Here is a 23,654-nt window from a genome sequence, read left to right as displayed (position 1 = left end):
GTAAAGTGAAGTGATTTTCTTATTTATTTGAAATTCGGTATAACTATGGAATGAATTTATCAGACTTTTATTGTATTCTCTGTTTTTTTAACTCTCTACATTTAGATTTTTTGGCTATTCAATGAGCCATATTTACAACGTATAGCATAGAAGCTTTAATGTATTTTTTAATATTTTTGGTAAATTATTTATTGGTAAATTATAGTCTTCAACTTGATAATTAGTACTTTTTTACAGTCATGAGAAAGAGAGGATTTGACATTCCTATTTTTTCCATATTTCTGAATCAGTTTATCATAGCTATCACATCTCCTTTTGTATTCTTCATCTCCATAAATTCCTTTTAATACATTAATACCAAGAATAATATCTATGTTTCTCAAATGTTCTATAATTATAGATGGTTTAAAATAAACTTTGCAAATGTCACATTTAACCTTGTTCTCTCTTGGTTTATCATTTCTTTCAACAAAAATGTCAAATCTAAATTTGACCCACACATAAGGAAACAATTGTATTAGATTTTTAAAAACCTCATATTTTATTGGAATTTTTTTAAAAAAATTTACCCATATTCTCAAATCCAATTTTTTCATCCTTGAGATATTTTAATTTTTTAAATATCGGATAAAATACATAGTTCTTTTGATTTTTTAATTATTATAGTTGGTTAAATTTACTGAATAAAGTAGCTTGGAATTGCCAGAAGAGGTGAGGGCGGGGGAAATCGGCAGTAGTAGACGGATGTTGGATGTTGCCTGTAACCTCAGACCTCAGGCCTGGTGCAGGTCTGGGGCAGCATCAGCAATACCCATCTACTCATAGTCAGTGTTGTCAGTGAGACTAACAGAGGAATATTGTCTGTTATTTTTTAGAATTTTTTTTTGAGTCATCTGATGTAAGAGAGATCATTTATATTATTCTTCTTACCTTACTTATATATCTATCTTCAGTCTTCCGGCATACAAATTCTTATTTCTTTTAGTCTGATAGTTTCTTCTGTGGATCACTAATGACAAAATGTAATCTGGCCGGGAGAAGTGGCCACACTACTCGTAAAAAGTGCCCAGGATGTTTAACCCAGTAAGAGTTAGTTATTCCCAATAAACTCTCATAATACAACAGATGAAACTGACTTCTATTTAAACACTTTTCTATACTAAGCTATTCCTCTGTTACACTTCTGGATTTAAAAAGTTTTATTGTTTAAAGCTGTCTCTGTTCTGCAATATTTGGCCTAATACTAAGCCGCTTGGTATTCTTTCAGATACTAGGTCGCGAAGACGCCAAGAAAATATGCCTGTAAATCAGAACAACCAATCAAGAAACCTGCTGCGGTGGCACTGGTCACATTGCCGATTTAGGTACGGAAAATTGGCCACAACGTAAGCGTTCAGAAAAATGCATGAAGTTACTATATATTATCTCTTTTTCATTTAAAAATATTTGGTGTGATACCTTATAACATGTAGATACAAAACGTGTAAGTGGCAAGTTTCTATCAGTAAGCATAGCTTCGTGGTCACTCAGTTCCTCCTCCTCCCTCACCCCACCATTCAATTTCAACAGCGGATCGAGAAACTTAATCCCTAATGCTTTTCCTTCTTACATCTGAATATTATTTTTAATTTCATATTTCGATTCCAACAGCACTAAGCCATAGACTAGAATTTTCGGAAGAGGACCATCTACATCGATGAGCCAAAACATTATGACCGCCTGTGTGTTAGTCCACCTGTGGAACGCAATACAGAAGTGACTCCTTGTGGCATGGGATAGGAAAGTCGTTGGTACGTTTCTGGAGGTATGTGAAACGAGATGTGCACGCACAAGTCACGCAATTCCCGCAAATTATGGGCCAATAGTTTGTGGGCGTACAGCTGGCGCATGATAGCGTCCCAGATATGTTTCATCGGTATCAGATCAGCAAATCTGGAGATCAGACATCAACAGAACTCATTATGATGCTTCTTAAACCATTGTTGCCTTGTGACGCGGAGATTTATCCTACTGGCTATGAAGATGGTTCGCAGTACTGCTAACGTAGACCACAGCAGTTATGATGTCTTCAGTTACTACCACAAGTTCCGTGGAACCCCATGTGAACGTCCATCATATATGCTTGCATTGGCCAGTGTCTGTGGTGCAACGCATGTTTAGAGCATCTGTTCGCCTGGATGATGGCTCATCGGACATAACCATGGATCTCGTGTAACAAGAAACGTGATTCATCCCATCAGGCGATCTTTTCCTTTGTTCCACGATCCAATCACGGTGACAGCGTGCCCACTGCAATCTTAATTGCCGGTTCCTTTGGGTCGTCTTCTGCGGAGCAGCATGTTCAATGATGTGCGCTGTGCCTACACCATCACATCTTCCAAGGATCGCCGCCTCTAATATTTTACAGAACGGGCCAGCCTCCAACCTCCACCTTGTCGTATACACGTGGTTTCGCCATCCGTCAAGCACTTAATATAAATTCTTACTTACTTGTTTGGTAAATAAAGAATTTTAAAAAATACTTACTATACCAATATGCCAACAGCCGACCTGCTTCGCCGTTTCCTAGATGCTCGTTCCCACACCTGAGCCGTAATCTGCCCTAAGTCTAAGCTGCTTATCTCAGTGGATTTCCCCATTACTGGTCCATATTGTTGTAGAATGATTCCCTATTCGTCTTTGCTCCGCTTGTACAGGGCGTTTCACAGTTCATATTACTTCCTTTTAGAGGTTTTACAAAGGAACCCATGTAGGGAAATAGTTCGTTAGCATGTTACAAGGAAATCAAGATGTAGAGATTTCACTCCTGTTTACTTTGATATTACAACAGCTGTTCGATATGATGACCACCAAGATTTGTGCACACAGTGTTTCTGCGCAGTTAAGGTCGCATAAACTCCGTCCAAAATGCATGGTGTATGGTCAATCACTTCAGCGGCAGCCATGATCCGTGCAATCGGATCTCTCTCCAACTGGACAGGGGTCTCGTAAAGTGGACTCTTCGTGTGACCCCACAATAAAAAGGCCCAAGGGGTTAAATCTGGGGATCTTGGTGGAAAAACATGTGATCCACCTCGACTGATCCACCTGCATCGTTAGACTACATTCGGATTGTTTCGGACGCGAACTGCAAAATGTACTGCTGCGCCATCGTCCTGGAACCACAATTTATGCCGAATTTCAAACGGTACATCTTCCAAAATTGCTCCAGCACTTGTCGCAGGAATATCAAGTACCTGGCACCCGTTATGTGGGGAGGAAAGACGTACGGCCCAATCACATGACAATCTACATCCATACGCCACAAGCCACCTGACGGTGTGTGGCGGATACCCGCCCAGACAGTGATACCGAAGGTGTGCTGAAATCTTCATGTCTACAAGGCTTTGGGGTTTCGTGTGCACGTAACTTGGGGTTTTCTTGACCCCAAATTTGGCTATTTCGAGCGTTCAGAACGCCTTCCCTGCTGAAACGGACTTCGTCAGTGGACAAAATTCGCCTTGGAAACCGAGGAAAACCCAAACCACACAACGATGTAAAATCCACGTACAGAAATTGACAGGTGGCACAAAATGCGCCTGGAGCATCGTTTGTACCTTCTGAGGGAGATGTGGTTGGAGTTGCTGTTCATGCAGAACACGCCACCCAGACGAGTCAGACACATGCAAGTCACGTGCAAAGGCACAAGTACTCGTCGGTGGGTTCTCTTTAACATGATGAAGCGTTTCCTTCTAATATGATATATAGGACAAAAAATTCCGCCTGAGGCATGCGATCATTTTTATTTTAATCATTGGCAACCAATGCTGTACAATCGCAATAAAGTCATGAGATGTTCAATTGACTCTTTTATTAGAACATGTTACGCGTTTAGGGATAACACCCATCTTCAGACATATGTTACAAAAAAATACAAAACATAAGGGAACAGCACACTCAACACGTCTCAGCGTTACAGAAAATGAGATCGTGTCATATGAGTTACATACCACAAACTTCAGCTCCTTCCTAACCAACCAGGCGTACATCCTTGACTACTCAGAGAAAGTGTCCAACAACATATGACTATTAACTGCGACACAAGCAATCTTGAAGCATGGCGTATACTCACGCTAAACAAGTCAACTAGCAGCGAAGGACCCTATGTGGGGGGTGCTGCATGGTCATGTGCTCCATGTGTTCACATATAATTCAATAGTAATATACTCAGCATATAACATCTAACAGGATGTAATTATGACTAGCAACCGGAATGGTACTTCCGTACACGTTAACACTAAAGGATTTTTCAAAAAATATTTTTTTTAAAAACTCCAAAATTTTTGACATTGCCATACTATACCTATAGCCAGTAGTGGCATTAAGCACAACTCAAACCATATGTCAATATAAAATAAATAATAGTGGGGGGGGGGGAGGGGAGTTCGTTCATGAACAAACCTTTCGACCTCCCAAATCTCTAAAAGAATACCACCGAATTAAATATAACCAACATTATCCATCATAAACTAAAACCCTGTGATCAGCTCGCGTACGTAAACGTCTTATGCGCTATCTGTTAAAGCCAACAGCAACCACGTCAGCGGCAGCCATCCGCCTATCGAATTACAGCTAGGTGATATCCAAGGGCCATGATTGCCCAAATAGAAGCCTTCAAACAACAACTTACACCCCTCTGCCACATGGAAAAAAGTTTAATAGCGAGAGGAAGAATATGACAGTGCGTCACCATCTTGGAGCATCATAGTTTGCTCTATCGCTTGTGAATTTCCCACTCTCCCGCAGCCATTGTTCTACTTGGGCTGGCCGTGCGGTTCTAGGCGCTGCAGTCTGGAACCGCGAGAATGCTACGGTCGCAGGTTCGAATCCTGCCTCGGGCATGGATGTGTGTGATGTCCTTAGGTTAGTTAGTTTTAACTAGTTCTAAGTTCTAGGGGACTAATGACCTCAGCGGTTGAGTCCCATAGTGCTCAGAGCCATTTTTTGAACCATCTACTTTGGCAATCATGGAATGTGATGGAGCCACCACACTATTTGGAAAGTACCCGTGGTACAGATGTGGAGCTTCTCTTCTATTACGGCGAGCTTCACCATAAATTAACTACACGTGGGCCTGCTCCCCGAACGTGATCTCAGGCATTCTGTTACAGCAGTACTTGTTACCGTAATGTCAACTGACGCATCATCGTGAAGCATGAAAACAAGACCGATGGAAACAGGGGACATCATGTGAAAACGCGTCATCGTACCATTCATGAATTTGGGTAGTCTACCATAACAGGCGGATGGCGTAAGAAACACCAAGCACGCGATTGAGTAGCACTTGTTTTCCTTGTAATATGGGAAACGAACAAATTTCATACATGGGTTGCTATATAAAACTTGAGTCCCCTCTACAACTTCTAAAAGTATGTAATATGAACTGTGAAACGCCGTGTATACTTTCCTTAACGCATCAGGTGCCTGGAACGCCATAAGGCGGCATTCCATCCCGCAGTGGGCAGTGGTCGTAATGCTTCGGCTCATCAGCATGGTTACATGGTTAAGCTTACCGGGTAAGTGTCCGGATGGGTGCGTGTGTTGGTGGCATACATCTTCCGCATTACGGCCAGCGCTTCTTCATTCCGTCCTTGCGCCATGAGGAACTTGGGAGTTTCTGGTAAGAGCGAGAAGACAACAGCCCCGAGGAGAGCGGGAACCGAGCTCGCCATGACGAACACGTGCCAGGGATGTAGCTTCATCGTGCCCGTGTCATACTCCCAGATCTTCGTCAGCATGAGCAGGCCAATTCCTGCACAGGAACAGTGATAATACATGTAGCAATACGAGTAGTAAACTTTACTCTTCGTTCAGTCACTATTTTCGCAGCAGTTACACAACTAATAAAATTATTGTTTGCCGCATTACAGTAAAGATTCTAACATTCTGCGTGGTGTCTGTTTGTTCTAAGTCGTGTCTCCCTACCACTTTCGCGCAACGACGCTCTGAGCGTGTTTTTTAGGGAATTGACTAATTTGAACCTGGGACCTGTTGCTGGTAAGGAGACGCCAGACCACACATAACATGTACAGTTCAGAAGAGTTCAGTGAGAATAGCAATGATATAATCCAATACTTAATGATTTCAGCGTCAGCTCCACTGCACTCCCTGTAAAAGAATCTTAATACTAACTAAATTTAGTGGAAGGGGTTCAAGGCTTTCCTATTTTTAGTTAGCTGGTAAAATAACGTCGAAAAAGCAGTTAAGTTTACCATTGGAAATTTTATTCTACTCACAAAACATTGTTTATAAATTGCACTATTGATAAAAGGAAATATTTTAATACAGGATGATAAAAACCAACTGCGTTGAACAAAAATGTGAATGAATATTCCCTGAATGGGTTTCCAAGTTCTACAATGGTTCGAAGGATGACCTATGCCATATCACATCTATAATCTAGGTTTAAATTAAGTTTCATAAAAGAGAAAACTATCAAAAATGGTCTACAATGACCCTCAATTATCTTTAATTACTTATTTAACTTGTCGTAAATTACAGTGGCTGATTTGGCTTCTCAATAATTATATAACAGAAAAATCATCGCGGTGGTTCATGGTGTGGGTTCCTGTAGTCATGCCCTAGTTCATGAACCACGGGCAACGTATGAGTGGCCAAGTAAGTGGTCCCGACAGTCAGGATACCAGTTACTTTGGAATAAGGCTGGGCATCTCGGACATATTCTGAGTCGTGGTCACCTTTGTGCTCATACGGCAAAGACTACCAAATCCACCGGTTAGTCCCTCAGCCGTTAGGGGTAAAACCCAAAAGGGACTCGGGACAAGTAAGGCTAGCAACCTGCTTCCCTGGTACTTTAAATATGATGCTGGCAACAATCAGAGCAAAATGCCTCGGACCTTTGGAGGTGACGGAGTCCCACCTCTAACTGACAAACCAGGGACTCCAAAGATACGACTTGGCAAACAAATGGTAATGAGATGGGGAGCTATCAATATCAATGGGGGCTACTCTGGGAAGAAGGTAGAGCTGGCAGAGGCTGCAAGTAAGATGGGACTGGACGTTTTAGCTGTTAGTGACATTCGGGTAAGGGGTGAGAAAGAAGAGGAAGTGGGAGAATACAAGATCTACCTGTCAGGAGTCAAAGCAGGAATAGCACAATGGGGTGTAGGGCTTTACATCAGGAAAGAAATGGAACCCAGCGTAGTTGCAATAAGGTATGTAAACGAACGACTGATGTGGATAGATTTGACAGTGTCTAGCAAGAAAATTAGGATTGTGTCAGTATATTCGCATTGTGAAGGGACAGATCAAGATAAGATCGATAGTTTTTATGAGGCACTCAGTGATGTAGTTGTTAGAGTAAAGGACAAGGACAGTGTTCTGCTCATGGGTGATTTTAACGCCAGGATTGGAAATCGAACAGAAGGGTATGAAAAGGTTATGGGTAAATTTGGAGAGGATATGGAGGCCAACAGGAACGGGAAACAACTCTTGGATTTCTGTACCAGTATGGGCTTAGTAATCATAAACTCCTTTTTTAAACATAAGAACATTCACCGGTATACTTGGGAAGGCAGGGGAACCAGATCTGTCATTGACTATATAATAACAGATCAGGAATTCAGGAAGGCTGTGAGGGACACACGTGTATTCAGGGGATTCTTTGATGACACTGATCATTATTTAATCTGCAGTGAAATTGGGATTGTGAGGCCGAAAGTGCAGGAGGTCAGGTCCATATGTAGGAGGATAAGAGTGGAGAAACTTCAGGATAAGGAAATCAGGCACAAGTACATAACAGCGATCTCCGAAAGGTACCAGTTAGTTGAATGTAGTCAATTACAGTCATTGGAAAAGGAATGGACAAGGTACAGGGACACAGTACTAGAAGTGGCTAAAGAATGTCTTGGAACAGTAGTGTGTAAAAGTAGGATGAAGCAAACAGCTTGGTGGAATGATACAGTCAAGGCAGCCTGTAAAAGGAAAAAGAAGGCCTATCAAAAATGGCTACAAACCAGAACCCAGGTAGACAGAGAAAGTTATGTTGAAGAAAGAAACAAAACCAAACAGATAATTGCAGCATCCAAGAAGAAATCGTGAGAAGACTTTGGAAACAGGTTGGAGACTATGGGTCAAGCTGCTGGAAAACCATTCTGGAGTGTAATTAGCAGTCTTCGAAAGGGAGGTAAGAAGGAAATGACAAGTATTTTGGACAGGTCAGGAAAACTGCTGGTGAATCCTGTGGATGCCTTGGGCAGATGGAGGGAATATTTTGAAGAGTTGCTCCATGTAGGTGAAAATGCGATCAATAATGTTTCAGATTTCGAGGTAGAATGGGATAGGAATGATGATGGAAATAGGATCACTCTGAGGAAGTGGAAAAAATGGTCAATAGATTGCAGTGCAATAAAGCGGCTGGGGTGGATGAAATTAAGTCGGAACTCATCAAATACAGTGGAATGTCAGGTCTTAAATGGCTACACAGGATAATTGAAATGGCCTGGGAGTCGGGACAGGTTCCATCAGACTGGACAAAAGCAGTAATCACACCAATCTTTAAACATGGAAACAGAAAAGATTGTAACAACTATAGAGGTTTATCTTTAATCAGCGTTGTGGGTAAAATCTTCTCAGGTATTGTTGAAAGGAAAGTGCGAGTATTAGTTGAGGACCAATTGGATGAAAATCAGTGTGGGTTTAGACCTCTTAGAGGTTGTCAGGACCAGATCTTTAGCTTACGGCAAATAATGGAGAAGTGTTATGAGTGGAACAGAGAATTGTATCTATGCTTTATAGATCTAGAAAAGGCATATGACCGGGTTCCTAGGAGGAAGTTATTGTCTGTTCTACAAGATTATGGAATAGGAGGCAAACTTTTGCAAGCAATTAAAGGTCTTTACATGGATAGGCAGCAGTTAGAGTTGACGGTAAATTGAGTTCATGGTTCAGAGTAGTTTCAGGGGTAAGACAAGGCTGCAACCTGTCTCCACTGTTGTTCATATTATTTGTGGATCATATGTTGAAAACAATAGACTGGCTGGGTGAGATTAAGATATGTGAACACAAAATAAGCAGTCTTGCATATGCAGATGACTTAGTTGTGATGGTAGATTCGATTGAAAGTTTGCAAAGTAATATTTCAGAGCTAGATCAGAAATGTAAGGACTATGGTATGAAGATTAGCATCTCCAAAACGAAAGTAATGTCAGTGGGAAAGAAATATAATCGGATTGAGTGCCAAATAGGAGGAACAAAGTTAGAACAGGTGGACGGTTTCAAGTACTTAAAATGCATATTCTCACAGGATGGCAACATAGTGAAAGAACTGGAAGCGAGGTGTAGCAAAGCTAATGCAGTGAGCGCTCAGCTACGATCTACTCTCTTCTACAAGAAGGAAGTCAGTACCAAGACTAAGTTATCTGTGCACCGTTCAATCTTTCGACCAACTTTGTTGTACGGGAGCGAAAGCTGGGTGGATTCAGGTTACTTTATCCACAAGGTTGAGGTTACGGATATGAAAGTAGCTAGGATGATTACAGGTACTAGTAGATGGGAACAATGGCAGGAGGGTGTCCACAATCAGGAAATCAAAGAAAAACTGGGAATGAACTCTATAGGTGTAGCAGTCAGGGCGAACAGGCTTAGATGGTGGGGTCACGTTACACGCATGGGAGAAGCAAGGTTACCCAAGAGACTCATGGATTCAGCAGTAGAGGGTAGGAGGAGTCGGGGCAGACCGAGAGAAGGTACCTGGATTCGGTTAAGAATGATTTTGAAGTAATAGGTTTAACATCAGAAGAGGCACCAATGTTAGCACTGAATAGGGGATCATGGAGGAACTGTATAAGTGGGGCTATGCTCCAGACTGAACGCTGAAAGGCATAATCTTGTCTTAAATGATGATGATGATGAAAAATCATCGCGTTTCAGATTTTTAACTTCTAATAGCAAATGTGAGTACCACGAAGTTTTAATTGACGATCGACACTAGTATTACGTAAAAAGGGGATGTAACAGATGAGACTTCTGCAGTTCTGAGTGAAGCCTTATGGCGGCATTGCGTGCGTTCGTTACCTTGTCGTTGATTAGGCAGCGTCAGGGGGCGGCGGGCGGCGCAGCTCCACACACTTCGCCATCTCGGAAGCAACTCTCCTCTAACCTCTCCTTACTACAATTTACCAAAGCTGGTTTAAGAAAAAGGTATCTGGCTGCGTTTTCAACTGACCAATCAGGGTCTCAATGTTAACCTTAAGCTCTGCCTACAAAACTTCTGTCCATCCAATGAGAAACGTTATACTTTTCGTGGTGGGACAATGTTTTTAATGTTTGCAACGTAACAGAGACACGTATAGTCTCACGCTAAAACTTGCAGCTGGTGTGGCCCTTTTATTGTTATTGTAAGATCTATACTGTTCTTCTGGAAGGCTCCATATTTTAACATTGGCTGGGGGGTGGTCTTGGCGGTTGGCGGGTGATTTGGGTGTCCGTCCCTTATCATAGGACCTTCTAGCTTAACACAGTTCTGCTCTCAGCTTCTGTTCTCGTTTCTCCCTTCGGAACTGCGTCTGTTTCACAGTGGGAAGGTATGACATGCATTTAGGCGTTCTTGTGTTAGACTGTGGTATTCCATTTGCTCACTCATTAATCGTATTACTTTGGTTAATTTAATGTCAGGATTTATTCAGAGCTATGTGATATGCTGCCGGATTTGCTATCATGTCAGGGTTTTCATGGAAGGTGTTGGATTTGCCTGCCACCTTACAAGATTACTTAGTATTTTATCCAACATCATCAACAACTGCGTTTTTATTTGTTGAAATAATCAGCAACCAGATACATAGACGAAATTTTATTTCTTTAACTGTTTCAGTTACCTAATTCTCTTCTTCAGAAGGCTGTACAGAAAAATATACGGTACTCAAAATAACAATGCAGTAGGCAACCCAAATGCAATACTCTAAAGGTAGTCTGGAACCGCGCGACCGCTACGGTCGCAGGTTCGAATCCTGCCTCGGGCATGGATGTGTGTGATGTCCTTAGGTTAGTTAGGTTTAAGTAGTTCTAAGTTCTAGGGGACTGATTACCTCAGAAGTCAAGTCCCATAGTGCTCAGAGCCATTTGAACCATTTTTGATCGTTATGCCACATCATGAAATTCAGTTTGTTACGCTACCAGCAGTGTCCGCGCGTACCATTCGACGTCGTTTGCAGCAGAGTGGACTATCCGCAAGGCGTCCAATCCCATGTTTACCACTGAGTCAGCGCCAAGGGCGTTTTCCCGACATTGGTGAGATGGGTTGGGTTGCTGTGGGGGAGGAGACCAGACAGCGAGGTCATCGGTCTCATCGGATTAGGGAAGGACGAGGAAGGAAGTCGGCCGTGCCCTTTCAAAGGAAGCATCCCGGCATTTGCCTGGAGGGATTTAGGGAAATCACGGAAAACCAAAATCAGGATGGCCGGACGCGGGACTGAACCGTCGTCCTCCCGAAGGAGAGTCCAGTGAGCTAACCACTGCGCCACCTCGCTCGGTTTGATGAGATTAATGACGGACATGGACAACAGAATGGAACGACATTGTTTTCACCGACGAATCCCGATTTTGCGGACATCTGGGGACACCGTGGTGAGAGACTGTTGAACTGTTGCTTTATGGGCCGGCCACGGTGGTCGAGCGGTTCTAGGCGTTTCAGTCCGGAACCGCGGGACTGCTACGGTCGCAGGTTCGAATCCTGCCTCGGGCATGGATGTGTGTGATGTCCTTAGGTTAGTTAGGTTTAAGTAGTTCTAAGTTCCAGGGGACTGATGACCTCAGAAGTTAAGTCCCATAGAGCTCAAAGACACATTTTTTTTGTTGTTTTATGCATTGCCATAATGGTCCTGCACCCGGTATTATGGTTTTGGGTGATACCTGATTCCATATCCAAACCCCCCCTCCACCCTTCTAGTATGCATTGCCGGTACACAAACCAGCCAACATTGCATCTCTGAAGTGTTGGAGTCTGTTGTCACCCATACTTTCGGAGCTTGCCTATGGCCACATTGCAGCATGATAGTGCGTGACCACACGTGTCACGCGATGTTCAAGACTTCTTCGTCGCCAGTCGGATTCCACAGCCGCCTTGGCCTCCGTGTTCTGCCGGTCTCTTGCCTATTGAAAACGTCTGGTCGATGATTGCGGAACGACTGCCTTGGGATACACCATCCGCTGCTAAGATGTGATGCAGAGTTCAGTGCTGGTGTAGGCACAGCGCATGTTACTGAACATGCTGCTAAGAAGATCAACTTCGGCAACCTGTGGAAGCAGCGTGGAGTGCTATACCCGAACAACATATCCAGGGGTTCTTTGATCCAGTGGCTAGGCGTGTAGCAGTGGTTATAGTCGGCAACGGCAGCAACAGTCAATACTCACTTCACGTAAGGCTGTATTTTCAACCATGTGATCTTTATCAACGTGTTATCTCCCAAATCAATTTGGCTGTGGTATCTCTGGTCCTTGGTGTTTCATTTTGGATGGTCGGCAGTGTTGAAGTTAGCAGCATATTGTTTATTTTCTATACGGCTTCAACGGAAATGCAAGTGCGCATAAGCAACGTAACAAGTAAAACGCAAACACTGGAAACTGGAAGAGCAATTAAAAGTAGTTTCCGAGAATACCGACCAATAAAAAAGAAGAAAGTCCACATAAATCAACTTTTGCTCTGCAACTCATAGGTGAAAAACATAGATCTCCGACTATTGATGCCTTACACACTTCACACTTTGTTAATAAAGGAACAAAAATGAATCTCCTACAAAAAATAGAAATATGCAAACAATCCAAGCTACAAGAACGTCATTTATTAATTGGACAAACGTTTTTAAGAAATAATTTTTTCAACGTTCGGCAACAACACACCTAGGAGACTCGCAATTTATTATTTCAAATTTGTAATACTTACTAAACAGTAACAATGTTTTAAACTTAAGTGCGGACACAACTTGTATTAATATTACTATTCTCCACAGTTCTTTACGTAATTTCACTTCCCCTCCATTGAGATGCCCCCACTCTATACACCTGTCACCTCCTCCCCGCCCCTCTCGCCCCCCCCCCCCCCCCATGCCCCCGACCACCCATGGTATGGTCTCCTCATGAACTTTTGCTTATGTAGTAAGCTGTCCTCTTTCTTCTTCCTTCCCACCCCCTTCTGTTTATCTAACGCTTTCCCGGATTTTCCCCTCTCAAATACCCCTCCCCCCACAGTGTCTGACAATCAGTCCACTACGATTACAGGTCTCTATAATCTGTCTCTGATACATAATTAATTTTCTCCCTAAGATACAGATAATTATTTATAAGCATCTTTTACCTTTCATGGGTCCACAATCGTTCAGCAGGGCACAAACATATTCAGTATGTTGCAGATAGTATGTCACTTTCGATAGATTATTGGAAGTTGGTATAATCGGGTAACAAATAATTACTTTGATAGGTACACCGTATCAGTCGTAAGAATCTAGCTGTTATTGACCAATTTGCTTCACTTGTTCCCATTAACAACTCTTCTCCCATCTCTACCTCTCACCCCCAACCATCCCACCAACTTCCTCCCCCTCCCTCCTTCCCTCTGGTTTATCACCTTATCATACCCCCCACCCCCACCACCACCACCAAATCCTGCTTCCAGCCATCAACACATGGCGCCCCACGTGTCATATTTGCTCAAACAGTTTTACCTAATACACTACTGGCCATTAAAATTGCTACACCAAGAAGAAATGCAGATGACAAACGGATATTCAATGGACAAATATATTATACTACAACTCACATGTGATTACATTTTCACGCAATTTGGGTGCATAGATCCTGAGAAATCAGTACCCAGAACAACCTCCGCTGGTCGTAATAACGGCCTTGATACACCTGGGCATTGAGTCAAACAGAGCTTGGATGGCGTGTACAGGTACAGCTGCCCATGCAGCTTCAACACGATACCACAGTTTATCAAGAGTAGTGACTGGCGTATTGTGACGAGCTCGGTTCAAATGGTTCAAATGGCTCTGAGCACTATGGGACTTAACATATATGGTTATCAGCCGACGAACTCGGCCACCATTCACCAGACGTTTTCAATTCGTGAGAGATCTGGAGAATGTGCTGGACAGGGCAGCAGTCCAACATTTTCTGTATACAGAAAGGCCCATACAGGACCCGCAACATGCGGTGGTGCATTATCCTGCTGAAATGTAGGGTTTCGCAGGGATCGAATGAAGGGTAGAGCCACGGGTCGTAACACATCTGAAATGTAACGTCCACTGTTCAAAGTGCCGTCAATGAGAACAAGAGGTGACCGAGACGTGTAACCAGTGGCACCCCATACCATTACGCTGGGTGATACGCCAGTATGGCGATGACAAATACACGCTTCCAATGTGCGTTCACCGCGATGTCGCCAAACTCGGATGCGACCATCATGATGCTGTAAACAGACCTGCAGTCATCCGAAAAAATGACGTTTTGTCATTCGTGCACCCAGGTTCGTCGTTGAGTACACCATCGCAGGCGCTCGTGTCTGTGATGCAGCGTCAAGGGCAACCGCAGCCATGATCTCCTAGCTGATAGTCCATGCTGCTGCAAAAGTCGTCGAACTGTACGTGCAGATGGCTGTCGTCTTGCAAACATCCCCATCTGTCGACTCAGGGATCGTAAGATGCCTGTCATCTCGACTGCTAGTTGGGATCCAGCACGGCGTTCCGTATTACCCTCCTGAACCCACCGATTCCATATTCTGCTAACAATCATTGGATCTCGACCAACGCGAGCAGCAATGTCACGATACGATAAACCGCAATCGCGATAGGCTACAATCCGAGCTTTATCAAGGTCGGAAACGTGATGGTACGCATTTCTCCTCCTTACACGAGGCATCATAACAACGTTTCACCAGGTAACGCCGGTCAACTGCTGCTTGTGTATGAAAAATCGGTTGGAAGCTTTCCTCATGCCAGCAGGTTGTAGCTGTCGCCACGGGCGCCAACCTTGTGTGAATGCTCTGAAAAGCTAATCATTTGCATATCACAGCATCTTCTTCCTGTCGGTTAAATTTCGCGTCCGTATCACGTCGTCTTCGTGGTGTAGCAATTTTAATGACCAGTGGTGTAGTTTAGCGTATTTTTCCTTCACTTTTTCTGTTTGCTTAAAACTTTTCCACATCCTCACCATTATTTTCCCCAAATCACACTTTGTTTCTCATAACTGGTCTGCTATGATAGTAGTGCTACATTATCAGTTCCGGATATACAATTAATTCCTCCGTTCCAGATAGTGAGTTATCAACCTTCGTAGGTGGAATGTAATAACCTAGTAAACCACAATTAGTGCCACAAGATTCGATTACAGTTATAATCAGTAGGATACCTAGTGTGTTACAATTAGTATGTTATTTTCAGTAGTTTGCAGAAAGTTGCTATAATCACGCAACAAATAATTATTACGATTGCTACACCTCATTATTTGTTAGAATTTAGCTATTAAAAGCTAGTTTTATCCTATTTCTAATCTCTACCCCATCTCTTCCTCCTAGCCCCACTATACCACCTCAACAAGCCCTTCCCACCCGATTTAATACTTTATCACACTTCCCACTCCTCCTCCCCCTCCCGAAACTCCCAGTCTCCAATCCCCTTCCTCCCCCCCCCCCCCACTCACCATATGTTACGCTTTGGTCACACTGTTTTTCATATACAATTTACCTTCTTTGTTTCTTCCCCATTTTTATGTACTTAAAACCAAACACTTCCTAATTCTCTCAACTCGCCCTCCCATCCCCCCCTCCCCCCGGCCGCTGTCTTTCTTATTACCGGTCTATTACCACTACAGTGCTTTACAGTCAATGTCTGATTTGTAATTGGATTCGCCGGATGCATTGAGTTAATTATATGAACCTGTTAATTCTCATTGGTTGAACATCGTCGTTTCTTAGGTTACAGTCGCTATTTCAATGTTTACAGTTATGTTCAGTGAGTTGCAGTCAGTAGGTTGCAATCAGTATGCTGGTTTCAATAATTTGTAGTAAATGGCTATAGTCGGATGGTCACTAATTTGCTATTTGCTGCCAGTAAATCGTTAATTGTATCTTAAACACGATAGCTCGGCCGTATTGTGTTGCGTTTAGTTGCTGTTAGTTTATACAGCCACAATTAAGCAGCTGTTTACAGCTGCAATTAGTCAACCGTTTACTATTTGTTAAATTTGTTAATAATTAGCTTTTTCACTATCGTTTTTTACACAGCTTGATCATCTGTAGTTAAGGGTTGCGAGGCATCTACAGTTGTAAGTAGTGCAGCATTTTCAGTTTTATGCGATTAGCCACTTGCATTGCCAGCTAGTTAAACATTTCTTAATGTAGATACTAAGCCAACTACAATCTGAAGATGGTGATTCATTTTTGGTACAGGTGGTTAACTAATTACTACCAATGGCCTATAGACATTGTATTCTTAAAGTTACAGATGCTCTGCTTTATAGACAAGTAGTGTTTACGGTTAATAAGCAGTTTTAGTCATTCAGTATCAGGTAGTCAAACTTCTTGTACTTATTTCATATAACTAATATTAATGTCGATAGTTATATTTACTTCACAAAGCCTTTTATGATTTTGTTCACATAACTAATATTAACGTCGATAGTTACATTTACTTCACAAAGCCTATTACGATTTTGTACAAGTTTATGAACTAGCTATTCCTCTGTAATAGAAGTTTACAACTGTGCACACGTTTCCTTTCTCCTATAGTTATTTTTGATCCTTTGTTTTACTAAAAATGAATATGAATGTCGTGTGACTAGGGCCTCCCGTCGGGTAGACCGTTCGCCGGGTGGAAGTCTTTCGATTTGACGCCACTTCGGCGACCTGCGCGTCGATGGGGATGAAATGATGATGATTAGGACAACACAGCACCCAGTCACTGAGCGGAGAAAATCTCCGACCCAGCCGGGAATCGAACCCGGGCCCGTAGGATTGACATTCTGTCGTGCGAACCTCTCAACTACCGGGGGCGGACTATTCTTTTAGTTAATCACAAGGAATTGTCTCACCAATTGCTCCAGTTATTACTTCTCGCCACTTAGTGCACTTCACACGCCGTTTTCGCTGCCGTATTTCCTGCTAGCACGTTGCCCACCTCTCTACATCAGTTCAGCGATGCGTTCTAGAACTTACGGTACCATACAATTGGTATCAATTCCGCAAGCTACAGTTCTTTCACGAATTGTAATTGCGACCACCATATATTCCACTGCTGGTTTGTTTCACGATAATAGAAGAACAGAGTTGTGCCCATGCTTTCTTCCTTCTATAGTTACTTTCTGGCACTTAATACATTGTCCAGTCACATTAATGTGATCACCTGTCAAAAGCCTGAACAACCACACATTGCACCATGCTTTCTTCCTTCTATAGTTACTTTCTGACACTTAATACATTGTCCAGTCACATTAATGTGATCACTTGTCAAAAGCCTGAACAACCACACATTGCACCATGCTTTCTTCCTTCTATAGTTACTTTCTGACACTTAATACATTGTCCAGTCACATTAATGTGATCACTTGTCAAAAGCCTGAACAACCACACATTGCACCATGCTTTCTTCCTTCTATAGTTACTTTCTGACACTTAATACATTGTCCAGTCACATTAATGTGATCACTTGTCAAAAGCCTGAACAACCACACATTGCACCATGCTTTCTTCCTTCTATAGTTACTTTCTGACACTTAATACGTTGTCCAGTCACATTAATGTGATCACTTGTCAAAAGCCTGAACAACCACACATTGCACCATGCTTTCTTCCTTCTATAGTTACTTTCTGACAATTAATACATTGTCCAGTCACATTAATGTGATCACTTGTCAAAAGCCTGAACAACCACACATTACACCATTCTTTCTTCCTTCTATAGTTACTTTCTGACACTTAATACATTGTCCAGTCACATTAGTGTGATCACTTGTCAAAAGCCTGAACAACCACACGTTGCACCATGCTTTTTTCCTTCTATAGTTACTTTCTGATACTTAATACAATGTCCAGTCACATTAATGTGGTCACTTGTCAAAAGCCTGAACAACCACACATTGCACCATGCTTTTTTCCTTCTATAGTTACTTTCTGATACTTAATACATTGTCCAGTCACATTAATGTGGTCAGTTGTCAAAAGCCTGAACAACCACACATTGCACCATGCTTTCTTCCTTCTATAGTTACTTTCTGACACTTAATACATTGTCCAGTCACATTAATGTGATCACTTGTCATATGCCTGAATAACCACACATTGCAGCGCGGATCGTTGTGAGACGAGCAGAAGGAAAGTCATGGCGGTTCTTGAAGGTAGCGCTGGGGATGTGCAGCCATGCCGACTTCAGTTCAACTGGGTGAAATGGCTCTAGGCACAGTGGGACATTGAGGTCATCAGTCCCCAAGACTTAGAACTATCTAAACCTAACTAACCTAAGGACATCACACACATCCATGCCCGAGGCAGGATTCGAACATGCGACCGTAACAGCAGCATGGTTCGGGACTGAAGCGCCTGAACCGCTCGGTCACAGCGGCCGGCGCATGCCGACTACAGTGCTGTGACCAATTGCGCTAGGTTTCTCGGCAGAGGAGCCATGACGGTAACAGCTTGAACGAGGTGGTCCCTTAGATTCTCGATTGGGTTTAAATCCGGAGAGTTTGGTGGTCAGGGAAGTACAGTAGACTCATCGTGGTGGTCTTCAAACCGTGCACGTACACTGCGATCTGGTGACACTTTGCATTGTGCTGCTGGTAGATGCCATCATGCCGAGGAAAACAAACTGCATGTAGAGAGGTGGAAATGGTCCCCAAGGATGGATGCATATTTCATCTGGACAGTCAGTTGCTCAACAGTTGCACGTCTGTTCACCCGTAAACATCTCCACAAACGTCGTTCATTCCTATCATGCACCACAGTGGCCCCGGCGCCAGTTCTGGATAGCGCCATTTTGGCATGCGCGGTATACTTTCACCAAAGCGGCACGCGAACACTGTACAAACTTAGCCGTTTCGGAAATACTTCCACCCGTAGCCCGAAAGCCCCCCCCCCCCCCCCTCCAAGATTCTCAACTGCTAGTGGTGCCACCAGCCGCGCTTGAGAAGTTATTGCACGTTGACGGCGGTGGTCATATTAATGTAACTGGTCTATGTATTAGCCAATGATTGAGAACTCTCTCTCCAATTACCCTAGTTACAGCTACCAGACCCATGATGCTCTTCGCGCTTTGTTTTCGGCGCTAGCCCGCTCCTTCTCTCACTACAGCTGTTTCGGAGATTAGATCCCAAGTTTTCCATCCGTAGCGCCACATGTCGTTTGTATTAACTTATTTATCATCAGGTTTTTATATATCACTTATTACGCTGCTGATGAGCGCTTACATTTTGGTTGATACCTTATGGCAATCATAGTTACGTAAGTTTATATAAAAACCTGATGATAAATAAGTTAATCAACGAAAGGATAACGTTCTACGAGTCGGGGCGTGGAATGTCAGAAGTTTGAACGTGGTAGGGAAACTAGAAAATCTGAAAAGGGAAATGCAAAGGCTCAATCTAGATATAGTAGGGGTCAGTGAAGTGAAGTGGAAGGAAGACAAGGATTTCTGGTCAGAAGAGTATCGGGTAATATCAACAGCAGCACAAAATGGTATAACAGGTGTAGGATTCGTTATGAATAGTAAGGTAGGGCAGAGGGTGTGTTACTGTGAACAGTTCAGTGACCGGGTTGTTCTAATCAGAATCGACAGCAGACCAACACCGACAACGATAGTTCAAGTATACATGCCGACGTCGCAAGTTGAAGATGAACAGATAGAGAAAGTGTATGAGGATATTGAAAGGGTAATGCAGTATGTAAAGGGGGACGAAAATCTAATAGTCATGGGCGACTGGAATGCAGTTGTAGGGGAAGGAGTAGAAGAAAAGGTTACAGGAAAATATGGGCTTGGGACAAGGAATGAAAGAGGAGAAAGACTAATTGAGTTCTGTAACAAGTTTCAGCTAGTAATAGCGAATACCCTGTTCAAGAATCACAAGAGGAGGAGGTATACTTGGAAAAGGTCGGGAGATACGGGAAGGTTTCAATTAGATTACATCATGGTCAGACAGAGATTGCGAAATCAGATACTGGATTGTAAGGTGTACCCAGGAGCAGATATAGACTCGGATCACAATATACACTCCTGGAAATTGAAATAAGAACACCGTGAATTCATTGTCCCAGGAAGGGGAAACTTTATTGACACATTCCTGGGGTCAGATACATCACATGATCATACTGACAGAACCACAGGCACATAGACACAGGCAACAGAGCATGCACAATGTCGGCACTAGTACAGTGTATATCCACCTTTCGCAGCAATGCAGGCTGCTATTCTCCCATGGAGACGATCGTAGAGATGCTGGATGTAGTCCTCTGGAACGGCTTGCCATGCCATTTCCACCTGGCGCCTCAGTTGGACCAGCGTTCGTGCTGGACGTGCAGACCGCGTGAGACGACGCTTCATCCAGTCCCAAACATGCTCAATGGGGGACAGATCCGGAGATCTTGCTGGCCAGGGTAGTTGACTTACACCTTCTAGAGCACGTTGGGTGACACGGGATACATGCGGACGTGCATTGTCCTGTTGGAACAGCAAGTTCCCTTGCCGGTCTAGGAATGGTAGAACGATGGGTTCAATGACGGTTTGGATGTACCGTGCACTATTCAGTGTCCCCTCGACGATCACCAGTGGTGTACGGCCAGTGTAGGAGATCGCTCCCCACACCATGATGCCGGGTGTTGGCCCTGTGTGCCTCGGTCGTATGCAGTCCTGATTGTGGCGCTCACCTGCACGGTGCCAAACACGCATACGATCATCATTGGCACCAAGGCAGTAGCGACTCTCATCGCTGAAGGCGACACGTCTCCATTCTCCCTCCATTCACGCCTGTCGCGACACCACTGGAGGCGGGCTGCACGATGTTGGGGCGTGAGCGGAAGACGGCCTAACGGTGTGCGGGACCGTAGCCCAGCTTCATGGAGACGGTTGCGAATGGTCCTAGCCGATACCCCAGGAGCAACAGTGTCCCTAATTTGCTGGGAAGTGGCGGTGCGGTCCCTTACGGCACTGCGTAGGATCCTACGGTCTTGGCGTGCATCCGTGCGTCGCTGCGGTCCGGTCCCAGGTCGACGGGCACGTGCACCTTCCGCCGACCACTGGCGACAACATCGATGTACTGTGGAGACCTCACGCCCCACGTGTTGATCAATTCGGCGGTACGCCCACTCGGCCTCCCGCATGCCCACTATACGCCCTCGCTCAAAGTCCGTCAACTGCACATACGGTTCACGTCCACGCTGTCGCGGCATGCTACCAGTGTTAAAGACTGCGATGGAGCTCCGTATGCTACGGCAAACTGGCTGACACTGACGGCGGCGGTGCACAAATGCTGCGCAGCTAGCGCCATTCGACGGCCAACACCGCGGTTCCTGGTGTGTCCGCTGTGCCGTGCGTGTGATCATTGCTTGTACAGCCCTCTCGCAGTGTCCGGAGCAAGTATGGTGGGTCTGACACACCGGTGTCAATGTGTTCTTTTTTCCATTTCCAGGAGTGTAGAAGTGATGAAGAGTAGGCTGAAGTTCAAGACATTAGTCAGGAAGAATCAATACGCAAAGAAGTGGGATACGGAAGTACTAAGGCATGACGAGATACGTTTGAAGTTCTCTAACGCTATAGATACAGCAATAAGGAATAGCGCAGTAGGCAGTACAGTTGAAGAGGAATGGACATCTCTAAAAAGGGCCATCACAGAAGTTGGGATGGAAAACATAGTTACAAAGAAGGTAGCTGCGAAGAAACCATGGGTAACAGAAGAAATACTTCAGTTGATTGAAGAAAGGAGGAAGTACAAACATGTTCCGGGAAAATCAGGAATACAGAAATACAAATCGCTGAGAAATGAAATAAATAGGAAGTGCAGGGAAGCTAAGGCGAAATGGCAGCGGGAAAAATGTGAAGACATCGAAAAAGATATGATTGTCGGAAGGACAGACTCAGCATACAGGAAAGTCAAAACAACCTTTGGTGACATTAAAAGCAACGGTGGTAACATTAAGAGTGCAACGGGAATTCCACTGTTAAATGCAGAGGAGAGAGCAGATAGGTGGAAAGAATACATTGAAAGCCTCTATGAGGGTGAAGATTTGTCTGATGTGATAGAAGAAGAAACAGGAGTCGATTTAGAAGAGATAGGGGATCCAGTATTAGAATCGGAATTTAAAAGAGCTTTGGAGGACTAACGGTCAAATAAGGCAGAAGGGATAGATAACATTCCATCAGAATTTCTAAAATCATTGGGGGAAGTGGCAACAAAACGACTATTCACGTTGGTGTGTAGAATATATGAGTCTGGCGACATACCAACCGACTTTCGGAAAAGCATCATCCACACAATTTCGAAGACGGCAAGAGCTAACAAGTGCGAGAATTATCGCACAATCAGCTTAACAGCTCATGCATCGAAGCTGCTTACAAGAATAATATACAGAAGAATGGAAAAGAAAATTGAGAATGCGCTAGGTGACGATTAGTTTGGCTTTAGGAAAAGTAAAGGGACGAGAGAGGCAATCTGACGTTACGGCTAATAATGGAAGCAAGGCTAAAGAAAAATCAAGACACTTTCATAGCATTTGTCGACCTGGAAAAAGCGTTCGACAATATAAAATGGTGCAAGCTGTTCGAGATTCTGAAAAAAGTAGGGGTAAGCTAGAGGGAGAGACGGGTCATATACAATATGTACAACAACCAATAGAGAATAGTAAGAGTGGACGATCAAGAACGAAGTGCTCGTATTACGAAGGGTGTAAGACAAGGCTGCAGCCTTTCGCCCCTACTCTTCAATCTGTACATCGAGGAAGCAATAATGGAAATAAAAGAAAGGTTCAGGAGTGGAATTAAAATACAAGGTGAAAGGATATCAATGATACGATTCGCTGATGACATTGCTATCCTGAGTGAAAGTGAAGAAGAATTAAAAGATCTGCTGAACGGAATGAACAGTCTAATGAGTGCACAGTATGGTTTGAGAGTAAATCGGAGAAAGACGAAGGTAATGAGAAGTAGTAGAAATGAGAACAGCGAGAAACTTAACATCAGGATTGATGGTCACGAAGTCAATGAAGTTAAGGAATTCTGCTACCTAGGCAGTAAAATAACCAATGACGGACGGAGCAAGGCGGACATCAATAGCAGACTCGCTATGGCAAAAAGTATACTAATATCAAATACCGGCCTTAAGTTGAGGAAGAAATTTCTGAGGATTTACGTCTGGAGTACAGCATTGTATGGTAGTGAAACATGGACAATGGGAAAACCGGAACAGAAGAGAATCGAAGCATTTGAGATGTGGTGCTATAGACGAATATTGAAAATTAGGTGGACTGATAAGGTAAGGAATGAGGAGGTTCTACGCAGAATCGGAGAGGAAAGGAATATGTGGAAAACACTGATAAGGAGAAGGGACAGGATGATAGGACATCTGCTAAGACATGAGGGAATGACTTCCATGGTACCAGAGGGAGCTGTAGAGAGCAAAAACTG

The 23,654-nt window shown here is 43.6% G+C and overlaps 1 protein-coding gene across 1 annotated transcript in view; it reads right to left on the bottom strand.

Moving 5' to 3' along the window:
• The window catches only part of LOC124796070, a 131,859-nt gene that overhangs the window by 74,319 nt on the left and 33,886 nt on the right, over positions 1 to 23,654 (bottom strand). Inside the window, exon 4 of the mRNA XM_047260156.1 lies at positions 5,553 to 5,791. Within this exon, the coding sequence (XP_047116112.1) occupies positions 5,553 to 5,791 (239 nt within the window). The remainder of the gene's footprint in view (positions 1 to 5,552; positions 5,792 to 23,654) is intronic.

This window comes from Schistocerca piceifrons, chromosome 4 (assembly GCF_021461385.2).
Source record: "Schistocerca piceifrons isolate TAMUIC-IGC-003096 chromosome 4, iqSchPice1.1, whole genome shotgun sequence".
NCBI classification, from domain to species: Eukaryota; Metazoa; Arthropoda; class Insecta; order Orthoptera; family Acrididae; genus Schistocerca; species Schistocerca piceifrons.
Note: the sequence above shows the minus strand (reverse complement) of the source record. Positions and strands in the feature narration are given on the sequence as shown.